The 19,642-nt window shown below is 36.8% G+C and overlaps 1 protein-coding gene across 1 annotated transcript; it reads left to right on the top strand.

Annotated features, from left to right (window-relative positions):
* The first annotated feature begins 284 nt into the window (after nucleotides 1–284).
* DNAJC5B (DnaJ heat shock protein family (Hsp40) member C5 beta) lies at nucleotides 285–18,586 on the top strand. The gene is made up of 4 exons (XM_087703856.1): nucleotides 285–391; nucleotides 8,087–8,300; nucleotides 11,274–11,445; nucleotides 16,974–18,586. Exons 1-4 carry the CDS (start codon nucleotides 285–287, stop codon nucleotides 17,066–17,068), a joined length of 588 nt encoding a protein of 195 aa, XP_087559982.1. The 3' UTR covers nucleotides 17,069–18,586.
* The last annotated feature ends 1,056 nt before the right edge of the window (nucleotides 18,587–19,642 follow it).

The raw sequence follows: 19,642 nt of genomic DNA, 5'->3' as shown, positions 1-19,642 counted from the left end.
CTAACCTTTTCATGCCATAGCAACGGAATGAGTCAGAAACTGGGGCGGAGCTACTGTGTTTATGGAATGGTTCAAAACCAAACCGTTGCCTATATTTCTGCACACATTTAAGGGCCAAGTGGCTTGCCACATTGTACACTGATCATCTATGTTCCACCGGTCGTGGCATAAGAAATAGAATATGAGATATGGAGCCCTTTCCGAGTTTCCTTAACCAATAATAAACATTTCTTCTTGGATGTCCTTTTTTTTCACATTAGAGTTCTTGAAAATGCATTGATAAGATGGCTGAACAAAGACAGAGAAATTTATCTACATCAGGAGAAGCACTCTATGAACTCCTAGGCCTTGAAAAAGGGGTAGCCCATGAAGAAATCAAGAAAAGCTACAGGTATTTATGAAAATCTAACGTACTTGATAAGTACCCACAGGTTTATTTACCCATTCACATTTGTTTATATCTGTTTATAGATATAAGGCATTATATCAATGCCTTCTTTTACTTTGACCATTTCCAGAGGTGCTCAGATTATTTTGTCTAGTGTTTGAGGGTTGATGCTTAAGGGCTGAATGTGAATTGACTGCTTTGAGGGCTGGACATGCTTAAATGTTTCATTGTAGGACAATGGATTAGTGTCAGTTATGTTTCAAATCAAATCAAATCAAAAACAAAATGGCTATTGATGCTATGATAATTCACATTTGTTATGAAAACAGTGTTGCAAATGAAAACATAAACCTTATACAGTTACAGGAAGAGCCATTTTAAAAATGATAAACATAGGTGTTAAAAATAGCTCTGCTTTATTTCCTAGACTCTTACATTATTCAAAATTTTTATTTCAAATATGTTTATTATTTTAAAGATTGTAAAAAATCTTAATAACTATTAAACATTTCTTAATTAGAAATCATTAAAATTCTATCTATCTATCTATCTATATGAATTTTAACAATTCCTAATTAAGAAATGTTTAATAGTTAACATGAAATTGTATTAATAATATAAACACATCATTATGTGAAGCTTACGTTAATTCTACAAAGGATTTAAATATATTTTCATCTTAAACATTTTTTAAATTATTTATATTTACCTCAATAAATATATCAAGGTACCAGTCTTCTTAGAATTTGAATGTTATAATATGTAGAAGGGAAATTGATTATACCAATCTATTGTTTATTAAGAAATAACCCAAGAATATGGGATTCAAACCATTTAAAAATTTAAACTTTTAAATGGTTTGAACCTAAAAATAGTTTGCACCAAAAATAAATAAATAGATAGAAAGCACTGAGAAGGGTTTAAAAAACCCAAGAATTCTTGAATACCAGTCTGTCAGCTTCAGAATGACTAGATGCAATATACATATAAGATAAAATCCCAGGACACCTCCAAAAGTAAGGTCCACTGTTAAAAGAATGGTACCAAAATATTTTCTTTTCACGGCTTTCAATAAACCAAAGTGGGAGATTGGGGTAGTATACAGTGCAACAGTCTGGCAACCAGACCATTGCCTTAGTCTGATTCATCAAATATATCACCACATTAAGCCTAAATGGTTTTTTTTAAAACTGGATGCAGGTACTGCATTTTAGGAAGGACATTGATAAAATTGCATGAACTGATGACAGCAAGCTAGAAGATAAAGATCTGGAAAGTGGAGGGGGGGATGTGGAATGCGTAGGGCTGCTCCAGGATGCAAAGGTTTAAATAGAGACTGAAAAAATTATGTTAGGGATACTGTAACAATGGGTTCCTCCACTGGATGAGATTATTTCCAGATCGCTTCTAACCCTCATTTTCCATGATTCTGTGTGCAAGTAATCCATTCCCTCGAGTCACTACAAAGGTTTGTTGGCATAAAACACAACCTGGTGCTATTTCTTAATAATACAACCTCTATAACCCTCTGCTGCATTAAAAAAAACATATACTTTATCTGTCCAAAAATGAAATCTTATGGTACTTCAGGGTGCTTTGTCTGGGGATTAACAGAGTTTTCTTTCTTCTGGAGCAGTTTCTGAAGATTTAGAGCTCCAATAATGGCTACTGGTTTTCCTTGCTGGCTACCAATCAGATGTATCTTTGAAACTGATGACCATATCTGTTCTGACCCCCCTCGTCCCACACCAACACACACTCCGAGCCAAAGATAGGTTACAGCATTTAATTAACAGACAGACAGGTCCTTGGCAGCAAACCAGCACAGACAAGCTTGGGCAGTAATCCAACACAGATAAGGCTTGGCAGCAATCCAGCCTTCCAAGCTCACCATAATGTTCTCCGACATTGATTCCTGCGTTGACTTCTGCAAGAGGGGCGTGTGCACAAGCAGTCTTTTTTATAGTCTGGAGAGGAGCCTAATGACCACCAGCTGAGTGCAATTACCTCCTGTAACTGTGCAACTGTTCCTGACGCCTATTAGCTCTTCGGTGCCATGCACCCAGGAACAACTCACTGCTGGCGTCCGGCTCACTCTCCCTTGTCTCCTCCCCACTGGTCCAAGGCTCAGGTGCCTCCTGGTGGCCAACCAGCCTCTCTGGGACCTGCTCGGAGTCGGAACCCTGTCCAGGGTCTTCCACATCCTCCAGAGCCAACTCAGATGGCCCTTCGCTGTCGGAGCTGGTGGCAGCTCCAACGACTCCTGCTGGGCCACAACAATATCTGAATGCTCAATGTTGTTTTTCCATGTGGAAGAGAAGAAAAAGTTTCTCTAATCCCATAAGGGGAGAGTTGTCATGGAAGAATGCAAAGTGAACTGAATTTCATTGTGCCCTGTACATGAATAGTGATAATTTACATAACAATCTATGGTAAAACTGACAGTGGTGTTTTATCCATCTTTATTAGCAATTATGGTAAAAACAAAGGCTGCTTCTGAATAAAGTGGAAATATCAAAGGGATTCACACTTAATGGAATTGTTGTAAATACTTGCAAGACAAAATGATGAGTCAGACACTTGGATTTCATTTAAATGATCCTTTAACTTATGTTAATTTGCTTCATGAATCTAAAACCCTGCTGCTGAAGTAAGCACTTGTCAATGCAGTATAATAATCATAAAATACCTGACTTCAAATCTCCTATTGTTATTAGTTAGCTTGGTGCTTGCCAGAACATAACCATCTATATTTTAAATGTCATAAACATGATACCACTGCATGATGCTTCTTTTTCATTTTGATACCATTTTATCTGCAAAAGAGTTAATATGTTTTCCAATTAAAACTCGACCTGCTCTGAGTTAGAGAACACTGCTAGGGCACATTGACCCATAGAGTATGCACAAAGGAAACAACTAATTTGTATAAATGTCCTGTAGCCCATATACTACTTTTCTATTCCCTACTTCCTCTCAGTAGCACAAGTAATTTGAGTGAACAACTTCCAATGCCCCATGCCAATTCTGAAACTTTTTTTCATGAGTCCTGGATCCCATCCATCTGCCTTGGAGAGGATACTTTCCCTTTATTTTGAGATGGAGACATGAACAATCTGAAGTGTAGGTCTAAAATACGAACTTTAAAAATAATCCAACCACCACCCCCACCACCCCCGCTCCATCTCTACTTACACTGCTCCGTAAAAAATCCTGGTCCTTTTGAATGCAAGATACAGTTCCATACACTTTGAGTTATTGCTTTGCCTTCATTGCTCAGAAAACCATTAAATGCTACCCCCTCCCCCGATTATCTAATGGTTGCCCACCACTATATAAAATTAATCAAGAAGTGATACAGGAAACCTGTAGATTCATAAACTAATGACAATGTATTTTACAATGAATATGATAATGATTTATCACTGTTGTTGTATGTACACTGAGAGTGTATGCACCAGAGACAAATTCGTTGTGTGTCTAATAACTCTTGGCCAATAAAATAATAATAATAATAATAATTATTATTATTATTATTATTATTATTATTATTATTATTATTATTATTTGCAAAGAAGCTGATGAAACTGTTGATCACATTTGCAAAGAAGCTGATGAAACTGTTGATCACATACTCAGCTGCTGTAAAAAAATCGCGCAGACTGATTATAAATTGCGGCACAATTCAGCAGCAAAAATGATCCATTGGAATTTGTGCAAAAATTATAATATTAAAACAGCAACAAACTGGTGGGAACATCAGCCTGAAAAAGTCACCGAAAATCAGATGGTCAAGATCTTGTGGGATTTCCGTATACAAACCGACAAAATACTGGCGCATAATACACCAGACATCACACTGGTTGAGAAAAATAAGGTCACAATCATAGACATCGCAATACCAGGTGATAGCAGGGTCGCCGAGAAGGAACATGAAAAAATCGCAAGATACCAGGACTTAAAAATCGAAATTCAACGACTATGGCACAAACCAGCAGTGATAATTCCAGTGGTAATTGGCACACTGGGTGCTATTCCAAAAGCACTGGAATTACATTTAAAACAGTTAAAAATTGACAAAATCACCATCAGTCAAATGCAAAAAGCCGCACTGCTTGGATCTGCACGCATATTACGAAAATACGTTACAACGTCCTAGGCCCCTGGGTGGGGCCCGACTAGTAACCAATGCCAAATCCGGCGAAACAACTGGCCGCTGTGATACAATTGTATAATAATAATAATAATAATAATAATAACAACAACAACAACAACAACAACAACAGCTAGAAAAATTGAAAGATATGAGGCACGAATCATCCAATATAAACAAAATCAGCAATTTCGATCAGACCAATGGCGTTTTTATCAAAGTCTTAATGTGAATGGTGACACCAAAAGTGAAAAACCAGAAAAACAGGCCACACTTGAATTCTGGGAAAAATTGTGGGAAAATGAAAAGGACTACAACAAGGAAGCAAAGTGGATACATGACTTTGAGAAAAGCATTGGCAACAAACAAATGCAAGTATTAGAAATAACAACTGAGATGGTCAAAAATCGAGTTAAAAAGGTAAAGAATTGGACATCACCTGGAAAGGACCAATTACATGGTTTCTGGCTCAAATATCTGACCAGTTTACATGCAATATTGGCCAGGCAACTGAATGAAATTTTACAAAAGGGCCAAATTGATGAATGGTTGACAACTGGAAAAACATACTTGATTCAGAAAGATGCAACTAAAGGAACAACACCTGAAAACTACAGACCAATAACATACTTGCCAACAACCTTCAAATTACTCACAGGCATTATTGCAGATAACATGATGGATTATTTGGAAACAAACAACATCTTGCCAATAGAGCAAAAAGGCAACAAAAGAAGGAGCAGGGGCACAAAAGATCAGCTCCTAATTGATAAAATGATATTAGAAAACTGTAAGAACAGAAAAATGAACTTGAATATGGTCTGGATTGATTACAAAAAGGCATTTGACTCACTGCCACATAGTTGGATCATAAAATGCTTAGAAACAACTGGCATTAGCAAAAATATTACATCCTTTACTGAAAAGGCGATGAAACAATGGAGAACTGAGTTGGCAGTAGGGAATGAGATCTACGGAATGGTTAATATCAAGCGAGGAATTTTCCAGGGTGATTCACTTTCACCTCTTCTCTTCATCATCGCGATGATCCCACTATCAGTAATCTTTTAAAAAAATGAAACTAGGCTACCAAACAGCCAAAGAAGCTGAAAAAATCTTGCATTTATTATATATGGATGATTTGAAACTCTATGGAAAGTCTGAAATAGAAATCCAATCACTGACAAACACAGTCCGAGTATTCAGCAGTGATGTTTGGCATGGAAAAATGTGCCACTGTATCCATAAAAAGGAGCAAAATCACTACATGTGAGGGAATTGAAGTGCCCAATGGCCAACTAATTAAATGCAACGAAAATGAAGCCTACAAATACTTAGGCATTCTGCAGTTGGATAATAGCAAACATGGAGAAGTAAAAACTATTGTCAGGAGAGAATACACCAACAGAGTTAGGAAAATTTTGAAATCTAAATTGAATGGTGGAAATACAATCAAGGCTATAAATACTTGGGCAATACCAGTTATAAGATACACAGCTGGTATAGTTAACTGGACACAAGCTGATTTGGATATTTCCAAATTAACAACCGGTTCTCCCAAAGTGGTGCAAACTGCCTAAATCCCGCCACTAATCATCATCATCATCATCATCATCATCATCATCATCATCATCATTTTTAGACATTGTCTATCCACTGCAGGATGATGGCCTCTTCTGCATGTTTCCAACCAATACGGTCCTGAGCTTTCTTTTGCCAGTTGGACTTGCAATACTTGGTGATGTCGTCATTCCATCTTGTTTTAGGTCTCTTTCGTGGATGCTTTTTATCAAGTGGGATCCATTCTATGACTGCCTTAGTCCATCTGCCATCAGTTGTTCTTGCTATCTGACCAGTCCATTACCATTTCCATTTTTTTTATTCTCTTGATATCGTAGACAAAATTATTAGTAATGCTATTAATATAAAAATTAAAACATTTCCCTGCTCAAGTTCTCAATACACAGATAGTCATAGCATGACTACAGAACAATTAACCACATTCAGTCATGACATTGAAAATGCAAGCATTATTGCAATACATTTTTAAATTGCAAGAACCAATCTGAATCTTAAATACATTTTAAAACTATTTTTATGTGAAGAACTCTTTCAATTCTTGCTGATCTTCCAAGGATGCTTTAATTTATTTTTTTTACAAGTTGTCCATATTTTGGTCATATACAGGTAGAACAAATCTGGTGCTTTTCCAAATGTATCTCATTTAATACATTCACTTTATTTTCAAACTTCTGAATATCTAATATCTGTTTAACATAATATCATGGATAATAATTTATGGATTTATTTATACAATGCTATCATAAAGACAGTTAATTATGGTGCTCCCAGTATAGCTAGCCTCATATATTATGCTAGGCTACAATGCCATTTGTTTGAGTTTGACTTTATACATTATGTAAGTGTTTCTCAGCCTTGCGAATTTTAAGGCATGTGGACTTCAACTCCCAGAATTCTCTAGCCAGTCATGGCTGACTGGGGAAGTTTGGAGTTGAAGTCCACATGCCTTAAAATTCCCAAGGTTGAAACCACTGCATAATGTGATTTCCCCTCCCCCCCCACAAAATAAAAACACTTCTTCCTAATTTGAAATATAATTTAAACAAACCATGGCTTAGTACAATGTGCGAATCCAATCAGCAAACTGCAAATAAAAATGTTTCTGTGTATATGCTTCTCTACTGTGTTGGGTTTTTGTTCATCTGAAATTTATTATTTAAGGATTTTTTAAGCAAGATAAAATTTACTATTTTTTTTTTACCATGTTAGTATTTCACTTGTTTTGTTGTGCTAACAAGGCAAAAACTTTGGATAAAATCTATGGCCCTATTCAGAAATGGGCTAGAGAACTAGTGAGATAGCGGTGTAAATGCCATATTTTCTATAAGAGGGAGACTTATAAGAATTTTAATATCAAACATTACTTTATTTGCATAACTAATTTTTATACCATTGAAAGTTCTGAAAGTCTGTAGGAACAAGCTGTTACACCCATGCTTTTCAGCTTGTTTTGGTCTGCAAAAGAATCTTCAAGATATCTGTTATAATGGTGAAAAAATGCATGGGTTCAGGTTCAGACAAAATGAAAGAGCAAAATTATTATGTTTAGAGATGAAATGTGTCAATGCTGTTTTCCATAAGGAATAAAATTTCAGAACAGAATTTTGGTTTTATTAATATATTTTTTAAAAATGTGAACATTTCCTTCTCCAACCTTGTGTTATCTTTACAATGCCAAATAGAATTTCGGAATAAAAGAAAGAGATGGGCTTCTGATTTTATAAAGACATAAAATGACAGTATGGACATTAGAAATAAAAATAAATAAATGAGCAAAAATGTCAGCTGGAATATTGAACAATTATTTTATGTACAAAGTAACACCATGAAGCTATTTTTTCCTCTGTTTACAAGGGATCTAAAACTAACATTAGTTGATTTATACATTTTTCTCAAGAAAGACATTGTCTTCTTTCTAACATTCTCTTCATCTCTTTTTTTGTCCTTCACCTTTTCTATCAAAGGAAATTGGCCCTGAAATATCATCCTGATAAGAACCCAGATAACCCAGAGGCTGCAGAAAAATTTAAAGAAATTAACAATGCTCATGCAATATTAACAGATGTGTCCAAAAGAAATATATATGACCAATATGGATCATTAGGGCTGTACATCGCTGAACAGTTTGGTGAAGAAAATGTCAATACATATTTCATGCTTTCTAGTTGGTGGGCAAAAGTAAGTATTGAACTGCAAACCTGGTAGACCAGAGACTGAAACACACAGCCATTGGCTTGTTACAATCTGTTTTGGCCTTTCAATTACAACTTTCACAAAATTTGCTCTTAAACATTGCAGAGTTCTAGATCATTTAATCTAGGAAAAGTTTTAGTCTCAGGAACTTTAATGATATGGCCGTTCTATCTCCATACTTCTGGTAAAGTGCTTATTAAATAATATATCCCAATCTCTTTTATTTGCTAATTAAATATGCTGCATAGACATTTAATTGCCTGAAGACATTAATTATATCTGAAGCTAAAGCTCCAGGTTAATTTAGACTTTCTTCTCAGAAATGAGTAAATGAAAATGACTCATTTTTCAAAGAGAAAAATCTTCTTGGTGTGACAACCAGATAATCAGTTATTAAAGTACAAACCTATCCCTATTTTGGGATATATATGGCGTAGGGTATGCGTAAGCAGTAGTAATATGCAACACTATTTATCATTATGGTAAATATCTTGTAAAAGGGCTGGAAAAAGGAAGTAGAAGATTTGAGGAGGGCTTTCTGGAACAAAATATAGTGGATTGACCCAGGAAAAATGGATCTTGCAATTTGGATGACACTGAAAATCTTACTCATCTTGTTTGTTATGTAATTGTAAAGATTTGGCATTTATACCTATCACACACATTAGCATTTCCATCACAGTATGACCAAACATATTAGGCCTCAGGCATCCAAAAAGTGCCAGATTTCACACCTTATGTGTTATTCTCACTGCTATTTCTAGTTATTAGAGCCTTTGGATAAGACAATATTATTAATTTAGCTAGAACATTGACACGCAAGGATTGCCATTTTAAATAGGGGTGAATTTATAAAATATTATATTTTTATATTTCATTTCTATGATCTAACTTTATAGTATGGTTCCCCTGGGTGTGACTTGCAGCACTTGCACATTCATTTCAGAGGCCTACCCAAAAAAATTACTCAACTGTCTTCACTTCTGCAGATGTTGAGATGCTAAGAACAGGCAGAAAACACATGACTAATCATCACTTCCTGCAGGAGAGTGCAAAAAAGGTCATTCAACTGAACCTTGCCTCCCCCCCCTCCAAGCAGCACAATACCTGAAATAACAAACTCCTACTCCACACATAAAGGAAGGATGGAGTTTTTAATTGTCTCCATCCAGGTTTCTGGTATGTATTGGGTGCATTTGAAATCTGTAAAAAAAAAAACAGTGATTAAACAGTAATTGTTAGGGGGGAATTAAAATTAAAATTCCTCTTTCATGATTTGAACATGAAGTTCTATGGAGAGAGAGTACCGATTTTTGCTTGTGTACATATATTCCTACTACACAATACTCTTCTGCCTGAGCTGCTTGAATCTGCAGCTGGGCTGAAAGAGAATTCATCAGGCTCTGCCTTCACTTCATTCTGAGTTGGAAGTAGCTTGAGAATTCATAGCCAGTAGTTGTCAATTTTTGTTCAATCTCCATAGGTATCAGGCTTACAACTAAAAAGAAGCTGGAAGCAGCTGATTATTTGTACCCACTGCAATTAAACTACAGGCCAAAATATATAACAACACTGATTGTGTTTATGCTTGTAGATGATCTATGGCAGTCTCAGAATAGGAATTGTGTATCTACCCTGTTCCTTCTTGATCTTTCAATTTCAGTATAATTGATCATTATATTCTTTTGAACCAACTGGCAGTAGGGAGAAGGGGGCACAATTGTTGGTGGATCTTCTTCCTACATTGTTGGTTCCAGCCAAAATGGGGGGGGGGTCTAGCCACAGGCCATTGATTTATTCCTCTTTAATATTTATATGAAACCATTGGCCAAGGTCATTTATTAGCAAAGGGTACATCAGTTCTCAGCATACATCTCTGTCCTTGGTTGCCCAACTGATATCATTGAGGTACTTTCCCTATGCCTCTAGGCCATGCAGGTATTGATGGGGAAGAGCCAGCTCTGACTCAATGCTGACAAAACCTTAAGTAACTGTAAGTCCCCCACATCTGGTGAGTCTCTCTTCATCATTAGCGGTAAGTGGTATTACGTTCCTCCCACAATCTGTGCACAGTTTGGGGGTCCTCCTGGATGTGTGCCTCCTGCTCCAATAAGTGGAAATTGTGATAGGGAGGATCTTTGCACAATTACAACTTGTGTATCAGTTGTAGCAATGTCTAAATTGAGAAGGACTGCTCACAGTATCTTATACCATAGTCACTCCCAATTATATACTTTGTAAGTGCATTTGGACATTTCATTTGTTATTCAGTGATACATGCGGTACTGGGTGTTGCATGGAACATCACATAACATCACTGCTATATGAGCTGCATTGGCGCTCAATAAGTTTCCAAAGGCAATTTAAAGTGCTGGTTGTTATCTTTAAATCCCCACATGGCATGGAGCGAAATCACTTGTTGCTTCTTCCCAAACGATTTTTGTATGCTCACCAAATCAAGCAGAGAATGCTCTGGGTCCCATCAGTAAAGCAGCGTCATTTGGTGGGCTGAAAGAAGCATGCCTTCTCCCTTATGGAACAGCATCTGTCTGTGATTCGGATGGCTTCTCTATCCTGTTGGCAGTAGAGTTACTGTACCTCTTTTTGTCTTTACAGCAACTAATACTCAGAAGTCAATTTCTCCTGAACCTGCAAGTTTTAAAAAGTGTTAAGTTTATTGGGTGACTCTTTAATCAAGCACTCCCCCCTCCCTCCCTCTCTCTCTCATACAAACACATGTAAACCAGGAGCAAGGTCAAGCAAGTCACTGATGTCAAAGCCATTGACTTTCTTTCAGAAAGTTTCTTGGGTATCAACACTCCTTTGTCAACCCTGGAAGACTCCTTTAAAACCTTTGTGGTCAACTCATATATTTCCTAAATCAAGCCAGGAAGGCATTATTTCTCTGTTCTGATTTTTCTCAATAATACGTTTCTTCCTCTTTTCTGCTTCTCTAAGGGTCTGTTCACCCTTTGTGGTCTTTTGACTGGGTGCTACTGTTGTTGCTGCCTGTGCTGCTGTTTCAATTGCTGTTGTGGAAAATGCAAGCCCAAGCCCCCGGCAGAAGAGCAAGAGTTCTGCATGTCTCCTGAAGATCTGGAAGAGCAAATCAAGACAGACATGGAAAAAGGTACCTATGATTGTACAGTCACAGATTATACTATTTAACCAAAAAAAGAAAACCCACTCTTACTTTCTCACAAAAATACCCAAGGGCTTTATTCCAGCTGCTCAGTTTTGGAGATCTTAATTTGAGAAAGGACATCCTATACAAAGAAGTGTTAATTAAATTCCTCTCAAACTGCAGTGGAGGTTACTTTAAATGCTCAGCAGGTGGTAATTGATTAATATCCTGATTTTTTTAATGTGATTAGTTAATTTGTAGAGTAGACAGTACAACTACTGGATTATAGAGCACTGAAATGGGAAGAATATTATTATTTTCAGTGTAAAATGAAGCAGAGTGAAGAAGTATAGCAATGGAAAGGAAGAGTCTGATTTACATAAAATATTTAGCCATATGCCACCCAGATAGCAAAATGGGCGGTAAATAAATTTAACAAATAAATAAGGGTTATAAACATATACAGTATAGTTTTTGAATGTGTGTCCATTACGTGTGTGTGTGTTTCTGTGTGTTTAAGAGAGTTATAGACCACTCAAGTCTGATACAACTCTGCAGCTCACAAATGCAATATTAATAAAAAAGTAAAAACAAGAGAAAGTCTGGAAAAACCAACGTTCATTTAATATCACACAGGCATCTATCAACCTCTCTGATGCAGAACCAAGTTTTAAAGATTCATTTAAATAGGACTAAGTTAGGGACAGAATAACTCGGGGGGGGGAGATATTTTTCCAGAAGGCAGGCATCATGATGTGTGTGTGTGTGTGTGTGTGTGTGTGTGTGTGTGTGAGAGAGAGAGAGAGAGAGAGAGAGAGAGAGAGAGAGAGAGAGAGAGAGAGAGAGAGAGAGTGAGAGAGAGAGTAATATCTACTCAAATCTTAGTAGTAGTAGTAAATATATGAAATAATTAAATAATAACAATCTGACTAGCTTCCCACATAGAGAAATCATCTATTAAATGATACAAATTAAATGGTTGATTTCTTCCTGCTAGGAAAACAAGACTAGAAAGCCACTAACCAGACTCGAGGAGTGGACTTGATGGCTAGAAAGGCATACTAAAAGTTTTCTTCCTGTGTCAAATTTTCCTTCTCTGACTCACTGAGCATAAGCCATTACAGCAATGAGTGGGAGGTTTTATCTCGGCAGCAATTCTCAGACTTGTGTTGGGTTTTATATATTATGTTGTTTAAGGCTGTTTGACATACAGGTAGCCCTTGTTTAGTGACCAAATTAGGATCAGCAACTTGATGTTAAGTGAAGCAGTGCTAAACAGAATCGCATTATGATCTTATTTCAGCTTTACTTTATGTTGTCTCCCCAGTTCCTATTGTTGCTCCACACATTATTTTCCTGACTATTTAATAATTGGGTCCCATTTTACTGCATTCTTATTTATAAAGTTAAATGTATAGTAGTATCTACCAGTTTTAAAATGCGTGGAAACATTTTTATAATACTGAATTTTACTTTGCAGCTGTACTGCAAAGGAAACAGGAGATTCAGGACTGTTTCAAATTATAAAGCAGAGCAGAAAATTGATAAATTAATGTTTCTTTTATAATGCTAATGTGAGGTTTAGAAGGAAGAGCATTTAGATGAAAAATATGATAAATAGAACATTACATTTTTTTAAAAAAATCCTGTTCACAAATAGATTCTGAAATCAGCAATGAATGTTTTTAAAAAGGGTAACATTTTAGATGCCTGATCTTCTAACTCAACAAAACACAAAAGGCCATTTTAAAAAAAAGTTCACTCTCTGATTAGCATTCCCATCAAGTGAACCTCAGAATTTCTGTATTGGTAGTCCTTGACTCACAACCACAATTGAACCCAACATTTCTGTTGTTAAGCAAGACAATTATTAAGTGAGCTGTGGCCCATTTTATGATTTCATGATCCCAGGACACTGCAACCATCTTTTTTCAGTGCTGTTATAACCAGGGGTGGGCTGCTGCATGGGTTCAGACGATCCTCTAGCTAAGGATCTGCCCAGTTCGGAGAACCCACAAATGCCACCGCCGCCTGGCCCTGTCATCCCGTCCCTCCCAGGAGTTTCCACATGGTCTGTTTGGGATGCCAGGTATGTACATGTGGAGACTCGGAGAGGGCAAAAAACAGGTCTCCCAGAAGTTTTGGAAGGCCAGAAATGGGCCCGCTTCCGGCTTCCGGAGGGCCTCTAGAGCCCGGGGGAGGCCGTTTTCATCCTCCCAGAGGTTCAAGGAAAGCCTTCAGAGCCTGGGGTGGGCGAACCCCTTTTCCACTGTGATGCAGGAGGCCAACTAGGCCATGCCCACAATGGCCACACCCACCCAGCAACAGGGCAGAGAACCTGTTGCTAAAACTTTTGAAGCCCACCCCTGGTTATAACTTAGAATGGCCATTAAATAATGGTTGTAAGTCGAGGCCTTCCTGAACTCTACCACATACTCTAATACATTTGGAACCCGGGGGGGAGGGGACACCTATATGCAAATCTATTCAAATGTAAAACTATTGAGTTAAGCATGGTGAAAACATTGGTGATTTTTATTCTGGAAAATCAATTTTGTCAACTCTTGTGAATATATAATAGCCAATATGCTTTGAGGAGAGATGTGTCATTTCAATTGAAAAAAACAATTGAAAGAAAATGAATTTTATCCAGTGCAAATGTATGGTAGCTGAAACAATAATCTTGATTGAAATATTGAACTCTTTGCAAGGCAGTTGAAAATCTGTTCTTTATCATAGGGTTATTTCTTGAATGTGCAAACTGTCCACTGACAATATGCATCAATGTTTATGCATGTATACACTTCTAAAGAATTTTAAATGCCTCACATGCATCTAAGTTAAAACAAATGAAGTCCAGATGGCAATTTTATTTTATTTCTAAATCTTCCTAGGCTAGAGCTGAGAAACATAGGATTTCAAAGAGACTGGCATAATATTTCTGGGATGATAAAGGCAACAGTTGATAGGAAAATGAAGTAAAATGGAAACAGCCAGGATTTGGGAAAATGTCAAGAGAATCTGTCACTGTTTTTAAATCATGTTAAATGTATTTTGCGGGTCAAAGTACAATTTTCCTGTTTCTCAAACAAAACTGGGAATCTGTGCCATTATTGTTTGGCAAAGGAATTCAATAATTCTAGTTGACTGAAGGACATCATAAATGCCTATTCTACTCCTAAATGTCCAAATTCAAATCCTTCTGAATTCCGAGGAATAGCTTTTTTTTAGATAGGTATACTTTTTACCAGGTGATTCAAACCATAATTGTGAAATCCCTTGTATTTAGTGCTCTCAAACCTTGCCTATTTTGCTTAGTTCTATACTGTTATTTTAAATAACAGTACTTCTGTGAAAATAAGCATATTGCCAATTTGAAGGTAGTGCAATTATGTAATGATATTTAGTAGGCTGAAAGATTTTCCTGTACTGCAGAGCAGAGACGGTATTCAGCTGGTTTTCTCCAGTTCAGGCGAACCGGTAGCGGCGGCTGTGGGAGATTCCGCCCACCCGCCCAAATGTAATGTGCAAGTACTGCACATGCGCAGAAGGCGGTGCGCATGCACAGACGCAGCACCTGTGAGCGCTCACATTTGCAAACCGGTAGGGAAGGTAAATGAATCCCACCACTGCTGTAGAACATAGGATTTTGAAAGCGGATCAGATTGTGCTAATTGAGTTGGGTAGGAACAAAGAAAGTACATAAGGAATTAAAGAGAAGTCTATGCTGGAAATGGGAATGGACAGGAAACAAGGAAGTGATCTTTCATAGAAAAATAAGAATTCTTGCTCTGAAACTTTTCACTTCTTAAAACTAGATACATTTTCACAATAATATGTAGTTAAAGTACTTTTCAACTGAACAGAGAAATGTAATCATCTGCTTAGATCTTTTTAATAAGACTTAAACATGGCTGATTTAAGGGGAAACTGGATAAAGAATGATCTTCTCCAACTTGGTGCCCTCCACAAAATGTGTTAATCCCTGGATAAATATGGTAACTGAGGATGAAGGGGGGTATAGTTAAGGTGACCAGATTTTCAGATTGGTAAAAAGGGACACCATTGACCGAGGGCGGTGGGGGCTTGATTAAAAATTTTATATTTTGTCAAAAGGTCACACAAGGCGATTACATGACCCCAGGACACTGAAACCATCATAAATACGAATCTGTTGCCAAACATCAAAATTTTGATCACGTGACCATGAGGATGCTGCAACGGTCGCTAAGTGTGAAAAATGGTCGCTAAGTGTGAAAAATGGTCACTTTTTTCAATGCCATTGTAACTTTGGTCACTAAATGAACTGTTTGAAAGCTAAAGCTAGCTTGCATTATAATGCCTTATGCTAGCTTACATTTTAAAGAGAGAGAAGCTAAACTCCTTATTAGAATTGAAATAGAAATGAGTAGAGTAGAGTAGAGTAGAGTAGAGTAGAGTAGAGTAGAGTAGAGTAGAGTAGAGTAGTTTATTAGCCAAGTGTGATTGGACACACAAGGAATTTGTCTTTAGTGAATATGCTCTCAGTGTACATAAAGAAAAATAAAATAGAATACATTCATCAAGAACCATAAGCTACAACACTTAGTGATAGTCTCTTTCTCTCTCTCACACACACACACAAACACACACACACACACTCCTCCTCTGGATTCACTGGGATGTTTATAAAATCCCCCTCCTGTGCACACACTCCTTCAGCCTCTTTCTCTCTCTCTCTCTCTCTCCCCCCCCTCCTCTGGATTCACTGGGACGTGTATAAAATCCCCCCTCCTGTGCACACACTCCTTCAGCCTCTTTCTCCCCTCTTTCTGAATTCGCTCAGAAGTTTTTAAAATTACCTCTTCTGTATAGAGACCAGGTTATCAGCCATGTGAGACATACGCTGTGTTTCTATGGCACAGTAATCCCCTCCCCAAACAACATGCAATGCCAATTTAGAAGCCCCGAGCAGCCGAGGCGAAGCAGCAGTCTGGGGGGAGGGGCTGAGCTTGGACAGCCTCAGAGGCAGCCCGCCAGCTCCGAGAGAGAGAGAAAGAGAGGGGGGAGGGAGGGGCTGCTCAAAGCAACAGAAGAAGAAAAATCCGTGAGGGAAGCCCGCGGTCTCCACATGGAGTAAAGTCTTCTCCTCCCTCAGCCATTGGCAACAGCTCCCAAGGACATGCAGGTGGGAATGCGCTCGGCTTGAAGAATATATGCCCCAGTTGCTAGGAGAGCCTCAAGGCAGCTGGAAGCTTTTTCGTAACTTAAAAAAAATCGGGACTTTTTTAAAAAAAGGGGACGTGGGACAAATTGTTCAAAAGAGGGACTGTCCCGCTGAAAGAGGGACTGTCCCGCTGAAAGAGGGACTGTCCCGCTGAAAGCGGGACGTCTGGTCACCTTAGGTATAGTCCAATGTATTTGGAAGGTAATAGTTGCATTTTATGTAGGAATAGTTGCGTATTGTCAAATAGGAAGTAATTTCTCACTAGCTATAATTGTTAACAAGCATGGAAGACTCTGAGATATTTAATTCCTGATTCTTGCTGTTTTAGATGGGGAAGCTCCAGTTCTGCTTCAGCCAATAAATGCAACTGAGAAAACCCAGCTTATTGGTGACAGTCATCGTAGCTATCGCACAGAATCATAAATCAGCAGCTTTCAGAATTTGAAGGATTATAAATGACAAATTCTGGATTATAAAGTATCATCAGAACATGAAAGACATTAGGACACTGTGCACACCATGTACCATAGAGAAGATGCTCTACCATAATATTGTTTCCAAAACTGTGTTGTTGCATGCATGAATACTACAAGCATAGTAGGAACAAACTATTTTTAAAATAAATGCATTTCCAATATTGCTAGAAATATATGACATACAACATGGTATTCTCATCGCATGTAAGAAAGTCCCTAATATTCTGGGTACTTGCATGTAGTATCTAGTGAATTTAAAATCATTAAAGTTGTTATAGTACTGCTTCTTCTCAAGTCCCAGAAGTACTTAAAATGACTGACATCCTTATTTTGCAGTGTTACAATTATTTTGATCTTAGTGTGGTTCTTCACCTCTCTCTCTCTATATATATATATATTTCTTAAAAGCAAGACTGCTTTTCTTACTATTCCTTCAATAGATTGTTTCCCCCAGAGAACACATGTATAAAACAATATGTAATGTTAATAGGTCTGTTTTGTCCATGGAGGATTATTGCATGGGTCTGCTACTATCTTGGAAATGCAGAAAACTCAGAGTTAGGGAATAAATTAATTTGCATTTGGGTATGCTGTAGGTATAAATAATTGAAAAGTTACATCCCTCTTCTATAACTTCAGAAAAGTTATATCCCTCTTCAGCAACTGAAATGCCCATGACTTTACTTCTGTTCAATGAATACGTAATTCATTGATACATCAGATTTCAATTTGACATATTCAAGTTTCATTTTCTACAAAATACTCTACAACCAGAAATCTATTCTTCAACGGTTTTAAACTTATTTACTTACCATGGATATGTCTAATAATTGAAAACCAATATAATTTGTATACCACATCTTGGCTTCTGATACCATCTTGTAATCTAACTCTTAGAATTATATTTAAAGGTTAAATGATGTATATTTTCAGATAAATGTAGATAGATTTAAACTTTAAAGCAATATTTTGTGCATGCAGTTTGGATATAACTTCTGTGTATCAATTATTATTGTTATGCTTTTGCTTAATCAAGGAAAGATTAACAATGGCTGGAAATCTGTCCCATCTTTGGAATGCTATATCTTTTTTTATAAGGACAGTGAAGCAAACTGTTAACAATATGAATTTGTACAGAAATAGTAAGACCAACTCTAAACATCCTACTCCATGGAAAGTGAATTCAGACAACCTCATTTTATCAAACTTACATTGTGTATACATAGAAACAGTCTTGAGAATGGTTTAACTGAAAGATTTCAAGGAGGGCTCAGTTTTGTAGTAAAGACTATGTTGTACAGCATGGGATGTGAACTGAGTTGTGCTTATGGAAAAGAACAAGTTTTCCAGTTGATGAATGCAAATCCAATCATGGCTATTGCCCTGTGGGATGCATATTTACTGAGAAATAAAATCTTAATGCATTTCTTGGATTTTACATCCAAACAATCATGGACATAATTAAGCTAGAAAGTTAATAATTTGAATGAATGACAGAAAAATATTGCAGCAAAAAAGCCAGGTTATCAAAGACTAGTCTAGTGATGTCTAAATAAACATATAGATCTACAATCTGTACAAGAATAAATTTATTCTATTTTAGATAACCTGAAGTCATATAATATTCATTAGCTATTTGACAACATAGCATTTGCTTTTCATTACATGGATAGTAGGACAAGGAATATAAAACAAATCCTGTAAAATGAAAAATGTACAGTAATATAATCTTGATTACATGTGTAGATGTCATTGGCAGTCAATTCAAAATGTACTTTGTATACTGCATTTCATCTTGTGCTGACCAATATATTACTTGAATAAAAATTCCATATAATATCTATGTATCCACTTTTTTCACAAAAAAAATATCTTGTTTTTCTAATTTCCAGAACAGTATCATTTTCTTCTACTGCGATTTCTACTACTACTACTACTACTACTACTACTACTACTACTACTACTACTACTACTACTACTTTGTCCTTTTAAATTGGTTATTTTGGTTTAAGATATAATTTGGCATTGAAGTGGCGCCTGGAAGACTATTCTCCTAAGAAGCCATATATCCAGGATAAAAACAGAAAATGATTTAATGGAATAATTTGAAATGATTGAAATATTAAATACAATTAACTCCATATGTATTTACTAATTTCCCATTTATCACATTAATTTCGGATTCTGCTAAACCCTTGTTCAGTCTGTCCCACTCCTCCTCTCATTGTTGCCTTTTGTGTTGCTCCTATCCTTGTGTGGAGCAATTGCCCAGCCTCTCCAATGCAGGTGTTAATCAGGTTTTCTTTCATTGTCTGCCAAACGGAGCACTTTTTCCTCTCTATGAATTCTTCTTGCTTTCAGTATCTCACTTTTTCAGTTCTTTGAAAAAGGAAACACAGCTCTTTTGTCTGCAATAAAAGGGTACACAACAAGGTATTTTGGTTTAAATGTTTGTTCATTTCATTACATATATTTCTTATAAATGCCCCCCCCCCTCTCCTCCAGATTTCTGTTCTTCATC

The sequence above is a fragment of the Thamnophis sirtalis genome, unplaced genomic scaffold (genome assembly GCF_051295495.1).
Source record: "Thamnophis sirtalis isolate CommonGarterSnake01/CBP01778 unplaced genomic scaffold, rThaSir2_p1.2 scaffold_2, whole genome shotgun sequence".
NCBI lineage: Eukaryota > Metazoa > Chordata > Lepidosauria > Squamata > Natricidae > Thamnophis > Thamnophis sirtalis.
The sequence above is the reverse complement of the archived record's forward strand: the minus strand, read 5'-3'. Positions and strand labels throughout refer to the sequence as shown.